Raw genomic sequence first — 22,781 nt, forward strand, 5'->3', positions numbered from 1 at the left:
AACATTCTCATTTCCGCAACTTTCATCTTTTGGACGTGAGAGCTCTTGACTGCCCAACACTCTGCCCCGTACAAAGCGGTCTCACAACCACTTTGTAGAACCTGCCTTTAAGTTTTGATGGCATCTTCTTATCACACAGCACTCCTGAAGCGAACCTCCGTTTCATCCACCCTGCACCAATACGATGTGAGACATCATCGTCAATGTCCCCTTTTTCTTGTATAATAGACCCAAGATATTTGAAACTTCCTTTCTTTTGGATGGCCTGGGTATCAAGCCTCACTTCCACGTCAGGCTCATTTGTCACGTCACTGAACTTGCACTCCATATACTTTGTCTTGGTCTACTCAACTTGAACCCTTCAGACTCCAGAGTTTATCTCCAAACCTCCAGCTTAGCGTTCACTCCGCTGCGTGTTTCGTCAATCAAGATTATGTCATCCGCGAATAACATATACCATGACACCTCACCTTGAATTTGCCGCGTCAAACAATCCTTCACAATGGTTACACTTCCAAATTGTATAAATTTGGCCAGTAAAAAATGATGTAATATTTTGTTTAATCTGCATGGACTTCCATTATTCCCCAATCCACTTAGAATTGATGACTCGTACCACTTAAAACTAATCCGATCCTCCTGACCCAAACACATAATCCGAATAAAATTATCTTCGTTCTGGGTAAAACATTATGTTTTCACTCACTATAAAACCCTAGTCAACACAATATAAAATATGATCTTAACCCCCTACTCAATGTAAGAAATTTCACTCCCTTCGTTTCAACTCGTATGACTTGATTGGAGTACGGGGTCAAACTAACTAATTCGGTATGAATTCGAACATGTAATATTTATTTTTTAAACTATATAAAATGCACTATAAATCACAATAATTAATAATTTAAAATATTTAAAAATTATAATAAAAAATATATATTTGACTCTATAATAATCGTAAGAATTAGCAAGCGAATGGAATGAAAGACGAGGGAATCTATGTAGTATATCTTTTATTGGACAAGCAGATAAGTAAGAGAGTAAAAAAAAAACAAACGGCAAACGAAAAGAATGGTAGGAATTTGGTCAATTCAACCCCGCTTCATCTCTTCATTTCTTGGCGACTGCCGTGTCATTCAACCTTGTCACCCACTTCATCAACTCTTCCATTACAACCCAGGTTCTTCCTTTGCTATTTATATATACTTTGATGATATTCTCATATTACTACTTTGGGACAACAAACTAAAGTAAATTACCCTATTTTCTTCTTATTTTACTGCCTTTTTCATCCCAAGTTTTCTCTATTTACATATACTTACTATGTACTTTCTTGTCGTCAGTTCAGCTAGTGCACCCCACCCCCGCTTACTTCTTTATTTCTGGTCTCAAGGTTTATGATGGTGTTCAATATTCATAATAGTGCTTAGGGGGGACAAAGTTGAATCTTTAGTGTAACTAGTAGGAAAAGAAAATATTACAAACAAAATTGAATCTTTTATGTAGCTAGCAAAAGGAATTATTTTATGTACTCATTTTGATGTTAAATGTTTGTGGTTACTCAGGAAATAAACATGTGACCCTGCAATGCTCAAGAACTTTTAGTGGGTTAACGGATTTGTTATTCAACAGAAGGTATGTTATTTAATCTTCAAGTTAGACTAGCATTTTTGTTTCTCAGCATGCTGATTACCATGTCACTTTTCTTCTTTTAATCCTTAAACATGTGACCTTTTGACTGTTACTGTCATGTTTGCATCCTCAATTCCTCCACTTGGAGGATATGAATTTGCTCCCCAATCAAGTTTCCGGCTACGCTCATGGGAGGTGATACAAAAGTAAAATCGGCCGTCGCATCTTGCACTTTTTGGCCTTTTAAGTGAGGGATGTCATTTTGTCTTCTTGGCATGACAAACTTGAAAATAAACACGTCTGTTCTTCATCTCCAAAATCCTCCACAGGCTCGGGTAGTTCAACTTTTATATCACCAACTAAGCACAATGTTGAAAAATGGTTGGAATGTGGTCTAAGGCGCTCCATTTTCAAATTCGCTTCATATTTGACATCCTCATCCACAAATGAACTGGAGTCCTCAAAAATTATTTGACTAACCTTTCTTTGCAATTCTAGTATCATTTCTTCAACCTCGGTGTCATTCATTAAAGTTGGGTCAGTTGGTTGGAAATCTGTCATTTGCTCTTCAATATGGGCCTTGACCTCATCTTCTGTTGAATCCAACTCAAAATTACTACCCTCGACCATTTGGTGTTGAGCATTGTATGCCTCAACCTTTGCAGCCTCCAAGTCCCGGATAGCAATTTTTCAAGTTGCTCCACTTCTTGACACTGCTCAACATTTGTCATTAAGAATTCTTTCATCTGTTTTTGTGTATGCTGCCATTTCCCTTTTAGGGGAAAAAACAAGAGGTGCTTCCGTTTCTATTCCTGGTTCTTGGTAGTATAAAGCTAGGAGATTCCTCAAATGGAAAATGCCATACTTGGTTTGAGAATGAGGAATTAGTATACATCATTAGTGGATCTTGACTAAATGAAGTTTGTCATATTTCCGATCTCAATGTTTAGGTTTTGGTTCAATCAGTCCAATTATAGTTCATCTCTTTACATTTAATTGTAGAATTCTGAAAATAAGCATACTCAACCTTTGATCCTAGCTACATCTGCGCCCAAATTTGAAAAGCATTACAAGGGCATGGCTGAAAAAGCAGCTAGAACTTGTATGGATCAACAGTGAGAAAAAAAGGAAAACTTAACTAATTATCATTTTTCACCTTACCTTGCACCCAATAGCCTCCGTATGCCGTCTAGCTCACGTTAGCCACTTTTTGCCTAACAATTTAGACTTTTGACCCTTGGAATTATTAGCTTCTACCCGCTTCTCCTGCCCATCCTTTTCGCTTCTTTCACCTTTTGGGTAGGTCTATTACCTTGAACTGGACAACAAATTCCCGCGTACTTGTTTTGTCCTTTTCTCCATTATCGCGTTGCAAAGAGGCCCATTTGGAGCTAATTACACCTGATATCCCTATCAACATTTTCCCCTTTAAGTATCGTTTAGATTGAGGAGGAGTTGAAGGACATCCTTGCCTCACAAGGATTCTAAATTATGCTGGTCTATCGTATAATCCTACTAAAGACAAACATGTTTAGAGAGCAACAAGCATTTTCTTCCCCTGTGCCAAATTAGACATCTTAAGTTGAGTTGCCATGTGTTTTGGGGAGGATTTGTATAGTTGTACTCAAATATATTTAGGTCGAACAGTAGAAGTGTGGGGCGACACTAGGTATGTTGTTCTTGTAGTATAGATGAAGTCAAACTCATTTATTGATTTGATGTTTCATTAGTATTAACCGTGCCCTACCCGTGCCCTACTTATTCTTTTGGAAGTATGAAACTGAACAAGTCGTCAAAAGTGAAGGGGAATAATTTCTTTTAAAAAGCGGAAACGTGATATGTGCCCCAAACGTAAGTAGGTCAGTTAATCTGAGGATGATGGTGTATGGGAATATGGAATTGTCTATAGAGAGTGACAGTTGCAAGATGGAGACATGGAGGGTGCAAGCAAATATCAGTACAGAAGGTCTTGCGTAGGTTTGCTTAAAGGTCACGCTAGATACTTGTAACTTAATAACTTTTGGCATTGTCTTGGTGCAAATGAAAGACATCTCTTTTGTTTATCAGAAAGAAAGTTTTGTAAGCTCTTAATTTTCTATTGTTTCTAAACATTTTAGACAGTCTTATTAGGTTCTTAAAACCTGCATTACATGAATACCGCATTTATTGTAGGTTCGTTTCTGAGTTGTCTATACTGATATGAGACGATTCTGGTACTGGGAATAGTTATGTCTATCTCTGTAGGGAGGTCACGAGAAGGTCCCCTGGGAGAACCTACAGCGGACTTGCCTATGCTTTGCTTCTTTTGGTTCTTCCTATACTAAATTGATTTTACGGATAGATTATGGCTGATGAATTATGAAAAGTTACAATGGACAATGTGAATTTGAACTTTCTTCATGTGAGAATAAGGTCCAACAAATTGGAAGTTCCAATGTTTCCCTTATTTTATGTTCCTGCTTGCATGCTAATTTTGAACTAAACTTGGCAGAAATGTAGATGAACTTCCAAACACCAATCGCAAACGTTTAAGACCAGGTCAAATTTCTCCTCTTCGACCAGTTCCAGAAGAAATACAAAGGCCTCCTTATGTGAAGTCTAGGAAGCCACCTGGGATTGGTAGTGGCTCAGAAGTGCATGACAGAAACGGAATAGAAAAGATGAGAGCTTCGGGGAGGCTTGCTGCACAGGTTCTTCAGTATGCTGGGACATTAGTCAAGGTGATTTATGGAGCACCTTCTACTCAGTCTCGATATGGAATTCTTTGCGCCTACAAGCTTCATTTAGGTTAAAAATCAAGATTTGTGTTTGGCCCAGTTTATGGCTTTCAGTAACTGACTTGATTAGCTAGAGTCTCTATTTCCCGTCTTACTATGATCATCTACTTGCTTTGAACTTTGGATATTAACTTTGTTCAATTAGACATCTACCTTGTGTTTTTGCTCCTTCTAGGTTTTTCTTTGCAGACAGGTTACTACCAGGGGATCGCTAGTAAGAAGGAAGGGGGTTCAATTTAATCCCCTTCATCTTACACTATACAAGTAGGGGTAATTTTTTTTTTTTTTTTTTTTGTATAAACTGTTGAACCTCCTTGATACAACAACATACCCAGTGTAATCCCGCAAGTGTACAGTTGAACCTCCTTGATATGAGGGAAAATTCTAGTGTAGTGGTAAGCGGGTTCAAAAGTTGTTTTAGGTCACAAGTTCAAGTCTCACCTGTGTCATTCTATAGCATTCTTTTGAATGCCCCTTATGTAAATTTCTGATTTCTCCCCTGGTTACAATCTGCTTTTACTAGTCCTTCCCTTACAGTTTGTATGACAACTTTATATTTTTGGATGTTCCAAAATGTTTAATACCGTTTCATTTTTATATTACTTTTGCAAATTTATTGACCTATTCAAATTTTACACATTGATATGAGTTTTTCCCTATTAAACTAACTTCGCAATCATTACTTTAATATTTTTCTTCTACTTTCACTAATATAAGATATACATCAAATTAACTTGTTAAACTCCATGCACACAAATACTATTTATAAAATGGAATATGGGGGAGTAAATGATTCCTTTTTTATCCTTTCTTTTTGTTCATGAATAGAAAATGTAAAGAATGTCTGCTGTCAGATAACTCCAAATTATTCAATATTGGAATATAACAGGTCTAAATGGAGCGTGAGGATTTATGTAGCCAACCCCACCCAGCTTTGGTTTGAGGCGTAGTTGTTGTAGTGGTCACTATTGCATCAGACTGACATCTTCCGTAAATGGGTGCAAAAAAGATCAATAAACAGAATAGTTTCGCAGGTTGTCTGAACTATGCATCATTTTAAATCTGCATTGCTATTTCCTCTGGCAGCCAGGCATTATGACAGATGAGATTGACCAAGCCGTTCACCAAATGATCATTGACAATGGAGCATATCCGTCTCCTCTTGGTTACGGTGGATTTCCAAAGAGCGTATGCACATCAGTAAACGAGTGCATTTGTCATGGAATCCCGGATTCACGTCCACTTGAGGTTTGTTCTGCTGAATAGTTGTTTCTTTCATAACCAAGAAATTCAACGTTGCAACAGGCTAACATTCTTATGGTCTGTGATAATTAATGTTCAGGATGGGGATATTGTCAATATTGATGTCACCGTTTATCTTAATGTAAGTTGTTTGTTGCAATTGATTGGTACCATTACGTGTCTTTTCATTGCTTCAACTTTTCTGTTTAAACCAATATTTGTTTCTGTAGAGAGTAAATAACAACATCATCATACCCGTATATTCCCACAAGATCAGTAGAGAGTAAATGTCAGTTAAATAATTTTGCAAAACGATTAAGCATATCAGAAAGATGTATTATATTTCCTTCTGTCAAAAAAGCCAGCTTTGTTTTATTTAGTGCATTGATGACATCTAATTGTGTGAGGATGAGCTGATGCGCTATCTTCTAGGTCTTTCCTTCCTCTTCTGTCTCTCACTTGAAATTAAATTAGTCGAGCATGGTTTAATAAGTGCAGTCTATGACTCCTGCAACTCAATTTTCTCTCTGTTTATCTGCCTGGCTTGATTGATTATGCAGGGTTACCATGGTGACACATCAGCAACGTTCTTTGTAGGAAATGTTGATGAGGAAGCCAAAAACTTGGTGCAGGTATGACTTCTTGGTGGTATAGGGATATTTGGTACCAGCTTTTTGTGTATGTACTCGGCATTTGAGCTCATCATTAAAAGCTAAGAAAATATTCTTTTTATGGCTCTGATGCTTAGAAGTTCAACTTCTTTTTTTCATTGATGATCATATAAGTTTCTCGCAGCTATATAAGATTTTTTTTTTTTTGAACCCTCAGGGGTTGGCCTGGTGGTAATTGGCTTGAGCCTTGGGGTTTGCTCCCTTTCAAGGTCTCAAGTTCGAAACCCACTGGGTGCAAACAATTTCTGAGGGCCATCGGACTGGGGTAAAACCCTGAATTACCCGTGGTGCACTTGCGGGAAACTCCTTGCCGAGGGCCTGTGCACCCCCGGGATTAGTCGGGGCTCAAAGAGACCCGGACACCCGGTGCTTAATCAAAAAAAAAAAAAGATTTTTTTTTGGCTCTTCTTTGGTTTAACTTCATATTGTGAAATCACATTATTAGTAACGAATGCATAATCTCTTCAGTGTCTACATGTCTGTTGAGTCATTTTGTTTTTGATCTTATCTGACCCCGTACTTGACCTTAAAAAAACATAGGAGCATATTTTGAGTTTCTGACTCTATCCTTGATCCTTCTAGAACATGAATATTGCCCCTTATCCAGTGTTGTCAAAGGCGCGCTTTAAGCTCTGAAGCGAGGCTCAAACCATGTTGAGCGCTTCACCTCGCTTTATGTGCGCTTCAGTGTCATCATCAAGGCTCTAAGGCATACTTTTCCTTGCCAATGAGCCTCTCTTGAAGGGGTGACACTAGATAATTCATATTTCACTTTATCGTAATATTTTTACAATTCCTTTGCCCATATGACTTTTATTCATGCTTATTATTATTAGTCTTGGACTAAACATATATAGATTTGTATTTTGCACCATTGCGCCTTTTTCATTTAAGCCCACGCTTTATTTGCACTTTGCGCTTAAAGCCCTAGCTGACCTTAGAGCTTTTTTGCGCTTTTCGCTTTTGATAACACTGCCCTTATCTTTATTGCCTCTACTGTCAACCCCTCTTATTTGACAAGTTTGACAGGGCATGTTGTTGAATTACCTGACTTGTGTATTATTATTATAATGGTAAAAGGGGAAGAAGATATTGAAGTTATAGTTGAACGACTAGTGTTTTTGGACAAGACTACATCTTCGTTTGAATTTGTGTACTTGACAGAAGTGAAAGCTGTATAGGATACTGTTACTTACAGAAGTGTGTCAAATATTTTAGATTGACAATGATAAATCATTTAACATAAATTGGGATACAGAGTATCTATCTTTTGTAATTTAAGGTGGTACATGTTCTTGTTTATGTCCTTAACTCTGTGACTTGCAGCACACTATCCAATAGATAAAGCTGTTATGTTAGTATCTATTCCATAGTGGAACAAACTTTTCTTTGGACTTTTTGGTAAAAAGTGCACTTTTCAGATGACATATTAAAGTATGTCTAACTTTTGATGCATGTTCGAAATTCTTATTTAACTGCATAAATGACAATTAAGTGGAATAGGATGACCTAATTACTGATACTACACCATATTATGCACCGATCGCTAGATGCTAGGGATCGGAATTGCAACCTGAATAGAACTGGAATATGAAGAAATTATAGTTTATATCATATTTTGTTGCCTCTTTGCTTAATTTGAATTCCTACCTTTTGTACTACTAAGAGCCCGTTTGGATTGGCTTACAGCTTAAAGCTGTTTGCAGCTTATAAGCTGAAAAAAATAAGTTGGGGTAGTCCAACTTATTTTTTTTGGCTTATAAGCTGTTTTCAGCTTATAAGCTGCTTTAGATAAACTAAGTCAAATGGGTTCAATTATTTTTTTGAGCTTATTTTAAGCATAAAATGACTTTAAGCTGGCCAGCCAAACACTCAAAAAAGCTGAAAACAGCTTATAAGCCAACTTATAAGTCAATCCAAACGGGCTCTAAGTATTCTGTATGCTTTAACTTATTTTTAAAAAAAAAAAAAAACCTTTTTTCCTTTTGTGCTTTAGAGGGAGACACCTTGTTTTGTTGTATAGATGCATCTGCAATCCCGCCTATTGATTTTTATTTGATGCCTCAGGTCACTAAAGAATGCTTGGACAAGGCAATATCAATATGTGCACCAGGAGTTGAATTCAATAAAATTGGCAAGGCTATACAGTAAGACGTCTGCCTAAACTTCTATCTTTTTTGTTCTTGTGCATCTTGGTCTGCTAAATTTTAGAAAGATTTGTCTTGGCATGAAGGTGATTTGTCATGAAAAATCAATTGATTTGAGGAATAGGACACATTCATATCTGATATTTTTTGTAACAACAACAACAACAAGCCCAGTATAATCCCACCATGTGGGGTCTGGGGAGGGTAGAGTGTACGCAGACCTAACCCCCACCTTGAAAGGTAGGGCGGCTGTTTCCGAAAGACCCTCGGCTCAAGAGAGGAGAACAAGAGAGGAAAAACAAGACAAAAGGTTAGATAGGACCAAGCATATCGAAAACAATATGAAAGCAAGGAATAACAAAAGCGAGAAAGTCACGGTAGAACAGTCCGGAAAGAAAGGAGCATTAACCACTATAGATAACTAAGATAACCAAAGTACAACGACCCAACAAATATAAAAAGCAATCAAATGCAGAAATCAAATGGCAATAAACAAATGAGCAAAACTACAACTACTATGGTGAAAGGATTAGCCACCTAGCCTTCTATCCTAATTTGAGTCCTCCACAATCTCCTACCTAAGGTCATGTCCTCGGTGAGCTGAAACTGTGTTATATCCTGTCTAATCACCTCTCCCCAATACTTCTTCGGCCTCTCTTTGCCTCTCCTAAAACCGTCCATAGCCAACCTCTCACACCTCCGCACTGGGGCATCTGTATCCCTTCTCTTCACATGCCCAAACCATCTCAGCCTCGCTTCCCGCATCTTGTCCTCCACCGATGCCACTCCCACCTTGTCTCGGATATCTTCATTCCTAATTCTATCCCTCCTAGTGTGCCCCACACATCCACCGCAGCATTCGCATTTCCGCGACTTTCATCTTCTGAACGTTAAATTTCTTGACTGGCCAACACTCCGCCCCGTACAATAAGGTCGGTCTAACCACCACTTTGTAGAACTTGTCTTTAAGTTTTGGTGGCACTTTCTTATCACACAGCACTCCGGAGGCGAGCTTCCATTTCATCCACCCTGCACCAATACGATGTGAAACATCGTCGTCGATATCCCCATCTCCCTGTATAATAGACCCAAGATACTTGAAACTTCCTTTCTTTTGAATGGCCTGGGTACCAAGCCTCACTTCCTCGTCAGCCTCACGCGGTAGGCCACTGAACTTGCACTCCAGTTTTCTGTCTTGGTCCTACTCAATTTAAATTCTTTAGACTCCAACGTCTGTCTCCAGCCCTCCAGCTTATCGTTAACTTCGTTGCGAGTCTCGTCAATCAGGACTATGTCATCCGCGAACAACATACACCAAGGCACCTCACCTTGTATTTGTTGCATCAATTCATCCATCACCAGGGCGAATCCATCCATCAATATAGTCTCGTCAATCAGGACTATATCTGATATTTCTTGTAAATTCTTAAAATGCGGTTATTATCTATCTAAATATACATCAATATATTGCTTGTTTAGCATAGCAGATTTTATTGACCAAAACGTTCTATTTGTAGTGACCTTGCAGATAAACATCGCTATGGGGTTGTTCAACAGTTCGTTGGCCATGGAGTGGGACGTGCTTTCCACAGTGATCCAGTCATTCTGCATTACAGTAATTTTCCTGTTTTTTATACTAACCTCTTTTCTGCTTTTTCTATGTGAAGAAAAATGATCTATGCTGAGCCAATTGGATTTAACTTGTTTGCTAATCATAATGTTTGCATGGGAGAAACCTGATCTTCTTGCTGAGTTTTCTACTTGTGCCATCCAATGTACTCCCTCGATCCCATATTAGTTGTTGAGGTTACTTAAAATGTTTGTCCCAAGATACTTGTCATTTTACGAAATCAAGATAAAAATTAATGATTTTTTTTCCATTTTGCCCTTTTTTGGATTGTCAAACAAATGTTATTCATTGATGATATGATTGTTCAAATACCAATAAAATTAGCCTACCCTTATTTATGAAGAGAGATAACTAGATAAGGGTAAATTAGTAAAAGAATACTTCCTATTTATGATTTCTTAAGAGGTGTGCAAAAGGGAAATGCGACTCTAATATGGGGTGGAGGGAGTATTATTTTCTTGAGGTGTAATAATACACTGCTGTTGTATCAGGGGATAAAAGTAGAGTACACCTTAAATTTATTTGTATTGCACCCCAAATAATACTTAAGCTATGTGTAACATAAATATTGAATCTCTGTTGAAACTGGTTCGAACTACTATCAGTTATCTGAGATGACAAAAATAAGTTACTTCATGCTGTTTGATCTGTATCAATTTACAAAATGTTTCATTCATTTGCAAACCTCCATCCTCTTGGACAGTTTTGTAATGCAAAATAATCTATTTGAACAGAGTCAATTTTCACTTGCATTTAGTATTATTCTTTTCCTCCTAAACCAGTAATTGTGTTCATATCAATTTTCATTTTGCTATATTTGTTTTCTGTCTCAGGGAACAATGGACGTGGACAGATGGTGCTCAATCAAACATTCACTATTGGTAATGTACAGTAACTGATTAATTTTCCACGATGTTGAAGAGACTTACCATGATATAGCTGCACCATATTTTTCTGTGTTAAATAAATGTCCGCTTGAACTCTCTGTTTATAGATATTAGCCAGAATCTGGTAGCTACTGTATTGTGTCTCGTTCTTCCCTGTAGTCTGTCATTAGCTAAGAACTGAGGTTTCACAGTGCTTAATGTTATGAATCACATGGTTAGTTTATGTTTGACCTCTAGTTTTGCTGTAATTGATGCATCTCTTGCTTTTTAGAGCATAAAATTACTACTAAGCTTTATGTCCACGATTTTTCTGTGCTGAATGTAACTTTTTTACTGTGTTGTACAGAGCCGATGCTGACAATGGGTAGCATAAATGGATTAATATGGGATGACGATTGGACTGTAGTTACAGAAGATGGTAGTCTATCGGCACAGTTTGAGCACACCATTTTGATAACTAAAGATGGTGCTGAGATTCTAACACAGTGCTAGTGATGGCCCTGCAACAACATCCTTCTAACAATTCTATATTGTTGTACAATTCCATATTGGTTACTATAATTCTCATATTGACCTTGTTCTAGTTTTGGTGCTGTACTATTCTTTGATTGTGCGATAGAAATAAAGTTATTGTTACCTTTGAATCCCCTTCTCGTTTCTTGGATATCTAGTGTGATTCAAATTCTTAAGGAGACTTGTTCAAGGTTAACCATTTTTAAACTTTAAATCCCTACTTGTCTAGACAATGGGACACGAAAGTTTATATTTATGACAAGCTTCATGATTTGGCCTAATTCTATGCTTAAAATAAGTTAATTCTAAGCCTGCCAAATAGTTCCATTTCGAAGTTTTTCTTGCACGCCTTCGCAATTTGGCAAATGGCAATTGTGAACTGTTTTCACGAGAGTTCGGAAAAGAAAGACTCTATTTGCGGTTCTATATTACGTGAATGAGAATTAGTATGGTTCCAACAGTTAAAAGTCTATTAAAAATTGACTTATGTGCAAAGCTTTCCAAAAGAAGATAATTTATCAATGCGCTATAAAAAGCCAGTTCAAGTTGAAAACTATTACTCCTGGCTACCATTAGCTTCTTAATTACTTGGTCGAAATTGGAAATATTTTACCGTGAGGAGAAGCATTTCTTCCCATGTGGTTATTCACTTTTTTCCATTTTGCCATAATCTGATCAGGTTCTTCCCATACATATTCTCAACTGATCTCACTTTTTATCTTATCATTTACGTGCATTTGGTCCTAACAACAATAAAGTTACTAGTACTACGTTGCTTGGTGCCATCTATATATATATATACACATACATGCACAATAAATTCAAATAGCATTACGATATAGTACGCACTTGAAGAAGATTTCAGATGACTCAGACTTCGAGTCATTCATTCACCTAAAAAGTTAAGCACATACAGCTGGAGATGGAGGGACTTAATTGCAGGAATAAAATCCAGCGGAGCACGGAACGTTATGGAGAAAGAGTTACAGTGTTGAGCATTGATGGAGGCGGAGTTAGGGGAATCATTCCCGGAACCATATTGAGTTTTCTTGAATCAAAGTTACAAGTAAAACAACTTGATTTGAGTCATGGAGCATTTGCACAAATTATCGACAGTGTTATAATTCCTTACATTGTCAGTGTATAGTAACACTAAATGTAGTAGCTTTGTGTATTGCAGGAGTTGGATGGACCAGAAGCTCGACTTGCAGATTACTTCGATGTAATAGCAGGGACTAGTACTGGAGGCCTAATGGCGACCATGTTAACAGCACCGGACCAACATGGCCGTCCTCTTTATGCTGCAAAGGATATTGTTCCATTTTATCTTGAGCATAGTCCCAAGATCTTTCCCCACCGCAAGTATAACTACAAAATTACCTCATTAAAACGGTTCTCCTCTAACTTTTATTTAATTTAACATAATGCGATTGACTTTTACAGTAAAATCGTAACGCTACTAAGGATGATGTATGGTCCAAAATATGACGGTAAGTATTTAAGGAATTTAATCCGAGGACTCCTGGGGAGCCGAAGATTGCACGAAACTATAACTCATTTGCTTATTCCTACGTATGACATCAAGATACTTCAGCCCCAAGTTTTCTCTTCATTTGAGGTTTAAGAAGTTTACCTCACTGTGCACCTAATTTTCTTTAATCGTTTTCCTCTATTTCTGTATGAAATATGGTCAATTTGAATGATTGCAGGCGGCCTTGGATCCTGCTATGGATGCTTTATTATCAGATATCTGCATCAGTACTTCGTCAGCTCCAGTTTATTTTCCTGCTTACTTCTTCAAGACAAAAGATTATCATGGAAATGAAAGAGAATTTAATCTTATCGATGGAGGCATTGCAGCCAATAACCCGGTAAGTTCAAAAACATACTCTCTCTGTCCCAATGTATATGGGGCCGTTCGAATCTTTAGAGTCAATCTTTTTAATTTTCACCATAAATTCAAATATAGAATTTTTAAGGGTTTTCTTTAAATAAATATTACATATTTAGAAACTACATAAAAATAATACTAAGTCACAATAATTAACAATTCAAAATATTTAAATGACATATCAAAATATTACGGTCAAAGAAATCGATCTCGTTTGACTCTGGAAATTCGAATGATGCGACATAAATCAGGAAGGAGGGAGTATACACAATTATAATATATTTTGGTCATGTCATAGGAAGACTAATTAATTAGTACTAGTACATTTTATTTTATAAAGGCATTGCTGGCGATGAGACCAATTGGAGCCAAGGCAAAACTATTGCCGGCAAATGTTTTGGATTATGGCAAGTATCTAGTTCTATCTGTAGGAACAGGTACTTCAAAGTCACAAAGGAAGTATGATGCAATTAGAGCAGCCAAATGGGGACTCATTTGTTGGCTCACTAAAGATGGAAACTGCCCTTTGGTGGATGCTTTTACTTTTGCCAATGCTGATATGGCTGACCTTCATTTATCCTTGCTTTTTAGCACTGCTGGCCATATAAACAACTACCTTCGGATTCAGGTCTTTTACACCATTTTATATTGAGTTTTAAGTAATGTATACCGTTACACCATCAGGTCACGTTTACTTGTTGTGGCAGGAAAGCTATCTTAGTTTTAAAATTATAAATTTTACATTTTACGGAGATTTACCTGTAAATATTCTTTGAATGACCTAATAGTATAAAAAATTATTTACACTAATGATGGTTGGTGTGTGTATATATATATATATATATAATTTAAACTCTTTTATATTTGGTTACTGTTGTTATTATTTAGGTGACCTGATGATCAGTATGTAGAAGTCTCACTCTTATACTTTTGGCAGGATGACTATTTAAGTGGACGGGCATCATCGACTGATAAAGCGACAAAGGAGTGCATGGAGGAGCTGGTGGAAATTGGTAATGACATCTTGCAAAAGCCTATTTCAAGGATGAATCTTGATAGCTGCAAATATGAAGCTGTTGAGAATGAAGGCACAAATGAGCAAGCTCTTACCAGGTCTCTAATTAATTCATAATCCAAAAACCTTGAAACAAATACTAATGATTAGACTTTAGATATTTATAGATAAATTCCACAGAATATTTATTGTGATTTATTTAACAGATTTGCGAAGCTGCTTTCACAGGAGAAGAGACTTCGCACTAAAAGGATGAAAGAGAAGAACTTGATCTAATGGACACGCATGAACAAATTGTAGAATAAGTCCAAAATTGTTATTCTTCTAAGATATAATTGACTAGTCTCTCTTTTGATTGTTCAATATATATAGAATAAATTATAATTCTTCTTAGAGAGAAGACATGTCTCAATCTCTCCCATTTGTCAAAGCAGTTGGATCACTTAAACGTACAGTTTTCCCATTATTATATTATTTTGTATTTGTAAATCAACATATATAATTAAAATTATTTGTGGACTTTACTTGAATTGATAATCAAGATACTTATCCCCCCCCCCCCCAAAAAAAAAAAATTGTCTATATTTCTTTCCCTTAGAAAGTAAGAAAACGGAGAATGAACCTTCAAAAAACTGCGGAAAAAAAAAATGGCTTGCAGATGACCCTTTTTCTTTTGTTCAAAATTTAGTACTATCAAGAAAAAAAGAAGATTATTTCAAATGTCTTCTAGAAAGTGAGGTATTATGCGTCTGTGACAAATGAGAAACATATGTAACATAATATCTTCAATGAGAGAGTTGAATGACAAGCACAACTGAAAATTTTCGATGAAAGTTTACTCGTAGCTAGGAAATACTATAAAACACAATCAAATGATACTTCTAAGGATTGTTTGATTGTTGATGATTATTTGACAATTGATAACTATTTGAAAAAATCATTATCAACATTTAAAAAAAAAACACTTTTACAGCTAAAAACAATGATGTAAATAAATGAAACTAATTTAATCATATAAATTATAGGTATTGGGCTTTATGGCCGCGTTTGCTGAAAAACAGACGGGCTTCGCTTGCTTGCTTGTTTTTCTAACGTGAGGCCCAACAGCCCAAAGCTAAAAGTCGTCATCAAACCTATAAATGACGTTTCCATTTGATCTTACCACTTTTCTAGAACAAAAAAGTAAAACAATTCATCCATCCAATGGATTATTGTATAGCTGTGAATTGGGAGGCACTGGACTCTCTAATTATCGATTTCGTCAAATCCGAAAACCTAATCGAAGAAGACTCAGTAGGTTCTCCTTCTTCGTGTTATCAGTCACGATTACTTATCCGTCAGATCAGACGTTCAGTTGAGTATGGTCACATTGATGCCGCTATTGATCTCTTGCGTGTACACGCGCCTTCTGTTCTTGATGATCACCGTCTTCTCTTCTGCTTGCAGAAGCAGGTAACTCATTTTTTTACTTCGCCATTTTTCTCCAGGCTTAAATTTTGCAAGTGAACTTTCTAGACCTCACCAATTCGATTTAGTTTGCAAGGATTTAAAATTAATTGATTCAGCCTTCATAAAAATTAAGAGATTAGGTGCTATCACCAACTATTTATCAAAACACATCTCGAAGCTGACTAGACCAAGTGGTTGAATGCAATCGCCAAAAGGCGGTGACAGCTTAATTTGCCCATAAAATTTCGTCCACATGCCGGCTGACTCATTAATTTTGAGGTGTGTTTTGATAAATAGTTGGTGATAGTTAAGGTAGGAAAAGCAAACACTTGATAGTTTAGGTAGGAATCTCGCAAAAAACAATGATACTTAAGGTGTGTTTTTGACCATTAAGAAGACGCTTAACATTTTCGAGTTAATAGCTTCTTAAGTCTTACTCCCTCTGTCCCAATTTATGTGGCACTATTTGACATGTCACGAAGTTTAAGAAAGAAAGAAAGACTTTTGAACTTTATGGTCCAAAACAAGTGTTAGATATTTGTGTGGCCGTAAACTATCTCATAAAGTTAAATTGTTTCTAAATATAAAAAGGTGACATTCTTTTTGTTACATACTAAAAAGGAAAGTGTGCCACATAAATTGGGACAGAGAGTATCTATCTGACTTGCGTATGTACAGATGTCACCTGATTATGGTCTTACCTTTTATTTGTTGAGGTTGAAAACCCTGAAGATAGCTGCAACTCAGATTGGGGTGCTTTGTCCTTGCCGAGGCTCTTCAACGCCTATGGGTTCCCTTTTGTAAAGGGCAGCACTTGATAAATATAGCTAGCAAAGAGATATTTTAATTGTTAAAGCAATATTAAGGATGATTTTAGTAGTGAATACAAGATAATCTATTAGAAAATTAAAACTAAATTTTGCATCTGAGTCAAAGAGTGAAATGGTATTTGAACTTAATTTTAGTTAGCCTTCCATCTCTTGTCGATATTATTGTTCTTTTCATTTGCTGTTATATTTTCTTATCACACTCAAGACTGACAGACACATAATCCCTTACCTGTGCTTTTCTTCATTGAAGTGCTCGCTTTAATTACGCTTGTCAATAGTCACTTGGTGTTTTCCTGCGTTTTTCCTTTTTTATGTGATTAACCTTAAGACAACAGATATTTAGAGTTTTAGTTGATTTATGAGACTTTTTGGCGATATGCTTCACCTATGTTATTTTTAGGTTTAAAGGTCTGTCCATGCAAACTCGCTGGTAAATTAAGTCAAACTTGTCTCCCATGCTTCACTTAAACGAATAATTGGTGATCCCTGAAACTTGTCTTCATGATTTTTCTGCAGAGGTTTATTGAACTTTTGAGGAAAGGAACTGCAGAGGACCGAGAATCTGCCATTAATTGCCTCCGAGAGTCACTGGCACCTTGTGCATTGGATGCATATCCAGTAGGTCCCCTGCATATTCATTTTGATTCCATTATCAACATTGACTCTAGTGAATACCTCTTCTATCAGTCAACATCACAATTTTGTTTTTGTAATCACAACACGACTCACTTATTTACATATCGCTATTTATTTTTCTCAATTAGATTATAAGTTATGTTTATGCAACGCATGGAGAAATGTTTGGTTTGACAAGCTTATTCCTGGCGTTTCTTTGTGGTCCAAGGATGTAATTTCTTATCATTGATTCTTTGTCATAAATCTTGTTTTCATAGATACAAGTTATGTTATATGATATTGGCTTACACGCTATTCTCAGATTCATCACTTTGGATCCCATTACATCAATTCCATACTTTCAAAATAGTTCATTTGAGTTCTCTCAATCTCATTTACAAAAACAATTTTCTATGTGCATTCTTAATCAGTATATGAGAATCATTTCGCTTCCAATGGTTCTCTGTGTTCACACTTGGGTTCTAATGAATGTTTAACTTTTTATCTTAAGGAAGCATATGAGGAATTTAAGCATATTCTTCTTGCCTTGGTTTATGATGAAGAAGATAAGAATTCTCCGGTGGTGAGGGAGGTAAGAGGTTATTTCCTTGGCCCCGAGATTTAGACTTCCATATATGTTCATGTGGCAGCAGTTAGATGTCTCAGTGGTTTATTGAGATTTATTTTGGGTCAAATAAGAAACTGAATGTCTCCTTTTAGTTAGAGTGACTAATGTCTTTGCACTTCACTATCCCAGTGGTCTCCAAGGAGGAGGATTGACATTGCTGGACTGCTGTCATCTGTTTTAAGGGCTCATTTATGTGCATATGATCCTCTTTTTGCGATGTCATTGAGGTACTTGATAAGGTTAGTACAACTTTTAGATGATCCATGACGTGCTTAGATGCACATTCCAAATCCAATGAAATGGAAACATTCTATAACTGGTCCACCAGCGATCCAAGTCCTCTTTATATTCTTATTTAATTTCACAATCATTTTGCAGCATACACAAGTTGTTTTGCTTTCGTCAGGGAGTTCCATCACCTATATCAGATCTTACGCAGAGGTTACTTCTCGAGGATCGTGACCCCCCTGCGACACCACTTGAGAGTTCCTATGAAGCACCTCCATTTGATGAGGTTATAAATCTTAGCTACTCTATTACTATCCTGATGTAATTGTTTTGGTTATTGAACCTGAAGAGGAATGTGATTTGTAAATGTGCTATGCTTTATGTGGTAATTCTCTTTGGTTATTTTATTTTACTTTTCAAAGGTCTTAGAGAATGTAGAGAATCTCTGGTGTTAGAAAGGCCCTTATTTGCTGTGGCAAATTATAGGGTATTGGAGTAAAATGTCCAATCGGGGATGGTGTGGGTGTTAAAAGATGTCTATATACAGATGCCAACTAGTTTGGGATTGAGGTGTGTTTTTTTGATTAAGTAAGATTTGGTACTTAATGTAATGTGCATCATTTGTTAAAGTTTAAACTGCCATATCTTCTTTTTTTGGGATACTAGAGAAATCCTTCTAATGTTTTAGGCATTAAGTGACATCAATATTTTATGAAAATAGGTGGACATACAAGCTCTTGCACATGCTGTAGAGCTTACAAGGCAAGGGGCTATTGATAGCTTGAGATTTGCCAAGGGTGACTTATATCAAGCATTTCGGGTTAGTATGCCGAATTATTTGCTATATAATAGAAATTGTTTGCTAAATCTACATTAAACTGGGTTAGTTTCTCTTAGAATCTCGCATATACCACACTATTTCTGCCACAATAGGTTCCATCTTTCGGATGGTAATTTGAAGATTAGTAATGTCCTCGTACAGCACCACCTGCTGTTTCATTGATAATACTAAATGTATGGCTAGTAATTACTGGTGATGCTGAGAACATAGTTGATGGAGTTCAATATGGCCCCCCTAATCTTGGGGTGTTTTCTGTTTCTCAAAATGAAGCTTTTGTTAAAGTTATCTGCTTTTGATGGATTTTGTATACCTGAGGAATAGCCTTGTCTCTTATTTCTTTTTGGTGCACCCATGAGGTTTTTGTTTGTATAGAAGATTGGGTGTCATTAGTAGAAAACAATGTATTTTTGTAAGGTTCTCTACTTTTTGGTATACTTCGTGTAGACGGGCGAGTTTTTGCCCCCCTTTTAATGAATTATATTACTTACATCAAAGAAGTTAAAGTTATCTGTGTGTGTGTCTATGTGTGTCGACGTCAATCCTCTGAGTTTTGGATTTGTGTGCCATTATCATTATTGAATTCCCTTATTTTTTATTGCCCATTCAGCTTCCAATGGCCTGGATGATGTCTCACATATAGTTGCATTAAACTACAGTCAATACTTATGGGTTTGCTTGCCTTATGATTCTTTTCGCTTCAACAGCGATTCAGTTTCTTTCACTAAATGGAAAATCAGTATGTAGTTCTTTCCTTGTAGCTGCCAGTGGCTTTTCTCAGTAAAAAAGCCGGGATGGGACTTGGAACGATTTCGTCGCTCATTTGCATTCTTGTTGAGTTGTTTTCTGTTTTTTCTAGTGTTCGAGATATTCTATGATCTGCTTATGAGGTAGATCTAGCCTGCTAATTGTACAGCTTTGATTGCAAATAGTAGAGAATCACAAATACTTTTGTTGAGTTTGTGCCTGTACTTTGCTGTTGCAGAATGAGTTGTGCCGGATAAGGTTGGACGACCCCATGGTTGATGAGCTTGTTCATGAGTATTGTGTCTATAGGGGATTCATCAACTTTAGTGTGGTAGATTCTCCTGGTAAGTTTCTCATTGATTTTACTTTCCATTCTTACATTCTGTTTGCTAATATGGCTGGCTTTTATTATTTTTTCCATTACCAGGGATGCAACTTAGTATCAACGATGATCAATCAGTGTATGGGCATTTGCCAAAGAACTGTTCCACTGAAGTTGGGCATGGAAACACGAAACTTTCTGGCAGTGGCACCTCCGCTACTCAAGTAATCATGGAGGGATCACCTGAAAGTAATACCAACTTGGCTAGCATTCGAAGTACTGATACTGAAGAGCGTTACCCTAGTGAGACAAGTCATGGAGATTGCAGTACCAGTGGGACTCCTCAGTTCGAAAAAATTCTGCAGAAAAATAAGTCTCTTAGAGTTGGTGAAACAAACAAACGCAAAAGATGGAGGGGGAGACATGAAAACACAGAATTTGTGTCTGGACCTACCAGTGAAAGGAGCAGAGAAGATCTTAATGCCAGCACGACTATGTTGAAAGATCAGCAGGCATGTATTTTGGTTTTAATGGTTCAAAGTAGAACTTAACATTACAAGTACCAAAAAAAAAAAAAAAAAAAAAGAGGCGGTGAGTAGTCTTCAAAGTTAACACTTTTGACACCTTTCATTACAGGTCTCTCCGAAATCGTGCTTCCTGAATATGATGAAGAACCGAGAGGACAAGCATGAGCTTGTGCTGGGTTTGAAGGAATTAGCTAGCAGAGGAATGGCAGAGGAGGTCGTGGAGGAGATTAATGAGATGGATTCAAACTTTTTTGTGCAGAACCCTGCTCTACTTTTTCAACTTAAGCAGGTATGGAAGTTAAACTTTTGCTTGGGTCAAATATCACTAGAAGTTATAAAGCATGTTGGTATTGATTAAGGCATTTCAAAATAATCTCTCTGGTCAGGTTGAATTTTTGAAGCTGGTTGTCTCGGGCGATCATACTCAGGCACTGAGGGTAGCCTGTTCTTTTCTGGGTCCTTTGGCTTCTAGTCATCCTGATCTATTGAAACCATTAAAGGAGACTTTGCTAGCTTTGCTCAAACCTAATGAAGAGGCATTTAATGAACACATGCCCTTATGTGCTCTTGCCAATACACTCCAGGTATGACATTCTGCACTCTTTATGGTAAAAGCAGGTCCCAGGTGAACCATGACCTGCTAATCTTTACCCATCCTTACGTCCCCTTTATCTCCTTGTCAGTGTATCTGTGTATATGTAAGATAACAGAGTGAAAGACCCGCCCATTTACTAATGCAGCCCATTTTGACCTGTCCAAATTCAGCCCGATCTGCCCATTTGACACCCCTAAGTAAGCCCAATCTTTTGGAAATTTTTCTGTTTGCTCTTTTCCAGTGAAAGGGGAAAAACAGGGCTCTGGGATAAAATGGTGGTGTTATGGAACTTCCTTTTTACTTGGGAGGGATTATTTCAGAAAAACAAAGCTCATTTATCTCTTGATCAAACAAACCTCATTAACCATCACTAATTTTCCCTGAATCGACTTATGAATGTCAATCACACAGCAAACAAGAAACTGATTTGTTTTCATCGCCGCTTTCTCACTTCAGTTTCCTGAATGTTGATTCTTAATCATTCTTCATTGACTTGGAATTGTATTTTGTCCTTCATTAGCCATTTAAGATTTGGGAAAATTTGAAAAGCAAGATCTTGCTGGTCCTCTTTTTCCATTTTTCTGCTATATTAAACGGGCTTCAGAAGGCGCGGGGGGTTTTGGGGTTTTTTTTGGGGGTGGGGTTGGAGTGGAGTGGGTTTTGTATGTTTTTGTGTCTTCACTCACCTAATTTGCTGTTGCAATTTTGGCCATGTAAAGGTTGCTATTGGTAGGAGGCTTGGTATTGAAGAACCCCAGCTTATGAAAATTATAAGGGCCACACTTTATACACACAGTGAGTGGTTCAAACTTCAAATGTGTAAAGATCGATTTGAAGGGCTCTTAAAGATTGACACCCTGAAAGAAGCTGGTGCCAAATTGATTATAGATGCTTCCAGATTGGATGTTGACATGAGCACTGATGGATCATCTCAAGTTACTGGTTCCTCAAATAATAAGAAACAGGAAGATGGAAGTCCAACCCAGTCATCGGCCAGAGATGTTGGATGTGATGAAACTGCAATACTAAAAGTTATGGTGAGTCTTGTTCTGGTTTACAACCTTGCTTCTACTTGACGCTATTCTACTGAGGTGTATGTCCCCTGTTAGTGTGTGCTGCTTATCAGCAGATCATGTTAATTTTCTAGATGTTCTCATTATGTGCCATTTTAGCAGGTCATTTTTCGGTGCAGCTACTTAATTGTGAATATTTGGTGCAGGAATTTCTGGCATTGCCCAGAGCGGATGCAATTCATCTCCTTGCACAATATAACGGGAATGCAGAGACGGTCATTCAGCAGATATTTGCATAGTTCCTAGATTATAGCGGAACGGTGATATTCATTTATTTGTTAAATTGTTTAGTTTCCTACCATAAATTCTTACCTCTGAGGCTTTATTATAGGCTGAAAGAGGGGATGTAATAACTTAGAAAACAACAAAAATAGGTGGAAAGGGGATGTCTTTGTGTGTTACCTGAAAACTTTTCCACGTCAAGTATGATATTGGCTGATGAGAGGTTTGGTTATGTAAAGTGCTCTGTAAATACACGTCATAAATGAGGATGAAGAAGTTCCAATGAAATGCTCTTATGTTCC

The 22,781-nt window shown here is 37.1% G+C and overlaps 3 protein-coding genes across 4 annotated transcripts; all 3 read left to right on the plus strand.

Annotated features, from left to right (window-relative positions):
- Positions 1–1,003: 1,003 nt before the first annotated feature.
- Positions 1,004–11,630, plus strand: LOC132622266 (methionine aminopeptidase 1D, chloroplastic/mitochondrial). The gene is made up of 10 exons (XM_060336843.1): positions 1,004–1,180; positions 1,566–1,635; positions 4,124–4,352; positions 5,496–5,657; positions 5,752–5,793; positions 6,212–6,283; positions 8,390–8,469; positions 9,987–10,084; positions 10,933–10,980; positions 11,333–11,630. Exons 1-10 carry the CDS (start codon positions 1,072–1,074, stop codon positions 11,476–11,478), a joined length of 1,056 nt encoding a protein of 351 aa, XP_060192826.1. The 5' UTR covers positions 1,004–1,071; the 3' UTR covers positions 11,479–11,630.
- A 702-nt stretch (positions 11,631–12,332) lies between these two features.
- On the plus strand, positions 12,333–14,919 carry LOC132622371 (patatin-like protein 2). The gene is made up of 7 exons (XM_060336977.1): positions 12,333–12,565; positions 12,680–12,861; positions 12,943–13,117; positions 13,209–13,370; positions 13,731–14,018; positions 14,328–14,503; positions 14,612–14,919. Exons 1-7 carry the CDS (start codon positions 12,422–12,424, stop codon positions 14,679–14,681), a joined length of 1,197 nt encoding a protein of 398 aa, XP_060192960.1. The 5' UTR covers positions 12,333–12,421; the 3' UTR covers positions 14,682–14,919.
- A 645-nt stretch (positions 14,920–15,564) lies between these two features.
- On the plus strand, positions 15,565–22,767 carry LOC132621281 (uncharacterized). Of its 2 annotated transcripts, XM_060335490.1 has the most exons (12): positions 15,565–15,857; positions 17,201–17,302; positions 17,811–17,891; positions 18,057–18,166; positions 18,306–18,441; positions 18,877–18,975; positions 19,979–20,084; positions 20,168–20,574; positions 20,699–20,878; positions 20,976–21,173; positions 21,904–22,221; positions 22,404–22,767. In XM_060335490.1, exons 1-12 carry the CDS (start codon positions 15,609–15,611, stop codon positions 22,494–22,496), a joined length of 2,079 nt encoding a protein of 692 aa, XP_060191473.1. In that variant the 5' UTR covers positions 15,565–15,608; the 3' UTR covers positions 22,497–22,767. The 2 variants fall into 2 exon arrangements, with proteins under 2 accessions (XP_060191473.1, XP_060191474.1); XM_060335491.1 differs by lacking the exon at positions 18,877–18,975.
- The last annotated feature ends 14 nt before the right edge of the window (positions 22,768–22,781 follow it).

The sequence above is a fragment of the Lycium barbarum genome, chromosome 12, assembly GCF_019175385.1.
Source record: "Lycium barbarum isolate Lr01 chromosome 12, ASM1917538v2, whole genome shotgun sequence".
Lineage (NCBI taxonomy): Eukaryota > Viridiplantae > Streptophyta > Magnoliopsida > Solanales > Solanaceae > Lycium > Lycium barbarum.

What these genes read in the sequence shown, in the direction of transcription:
- LOC132621281 (XM_060335490.1), top strand. Translation starts at nt 15,609, where the DNA reads ATGGATTATTGTATAGCTGTGAATTGGGAGGCACTGGACTCTCTAATT. An exon ending in TCTTCTGCTTGCAGAAGCAG is followed by an intron (nt 15,858 to 17,200) that starts GTAACTCATTTT and finishes ATTTTTCTGCAG; the next exon opens with AGGTTTATTGAACTTTTGAG. An exon ending in AAGCACCTCCATTTGATGAG is followed by an intron (nt 18,442 to 18,876) that starts GTTATAAATCTT and finishes TTATGAAAATAG; the next exon opens with GTGGACATACAAGCTCTTGC.
- LOC132622266 (XM_060336843.1), top strand. Translation starts at nt 1,072, where the DNA reads ATGGTAGGAATTTGGTCAATTCAACCCCGCTTCATCTCTTCATTTCTT. An exon ending in ACTCTTCCATTACAACCCAG is followed by an intron (nt 1,181 to 1,565) that starts GTTCTTCCTTTG and finishes GTGGTTACTCAG; the next exon opens with GAAATAAACATGTGACCCTG. An exon ending in AAAATTGGCAAGGCTATACA is followed by an intron (nt 8,470 to 9,986) that starts GTAAGACGTCTG and finishes TTCTATTTGTAG; the next exon opens with TGACCTTGCAGATAAACATC.
- LOC132622371 (XM_060336977.1), top strand. Translation starts at nt 12,422, where the DNA reads ATGGAGGGACTTAATTGCAGGAATAAAATCCAGCGGAGCACGGAACGT. An exon ending in AAGTTTTCTCTTCATTTGAG is followed by an intron (nt 13,118 to 13,208) that starts GTTTAAGAAGTT and finishes GAATGATTGCAG; the next exon opens with GCGGCCTTGGATCCTGCTAT. An exon ending in GCATTGCAGCCAATAACCCG is followed by an intron (nt 13,371 to 13,730) that starts GTAAGTTCAAAA and finishes TATTTTATAAAG; the next exon opens with GCATTGCTGGCGATGAGACC.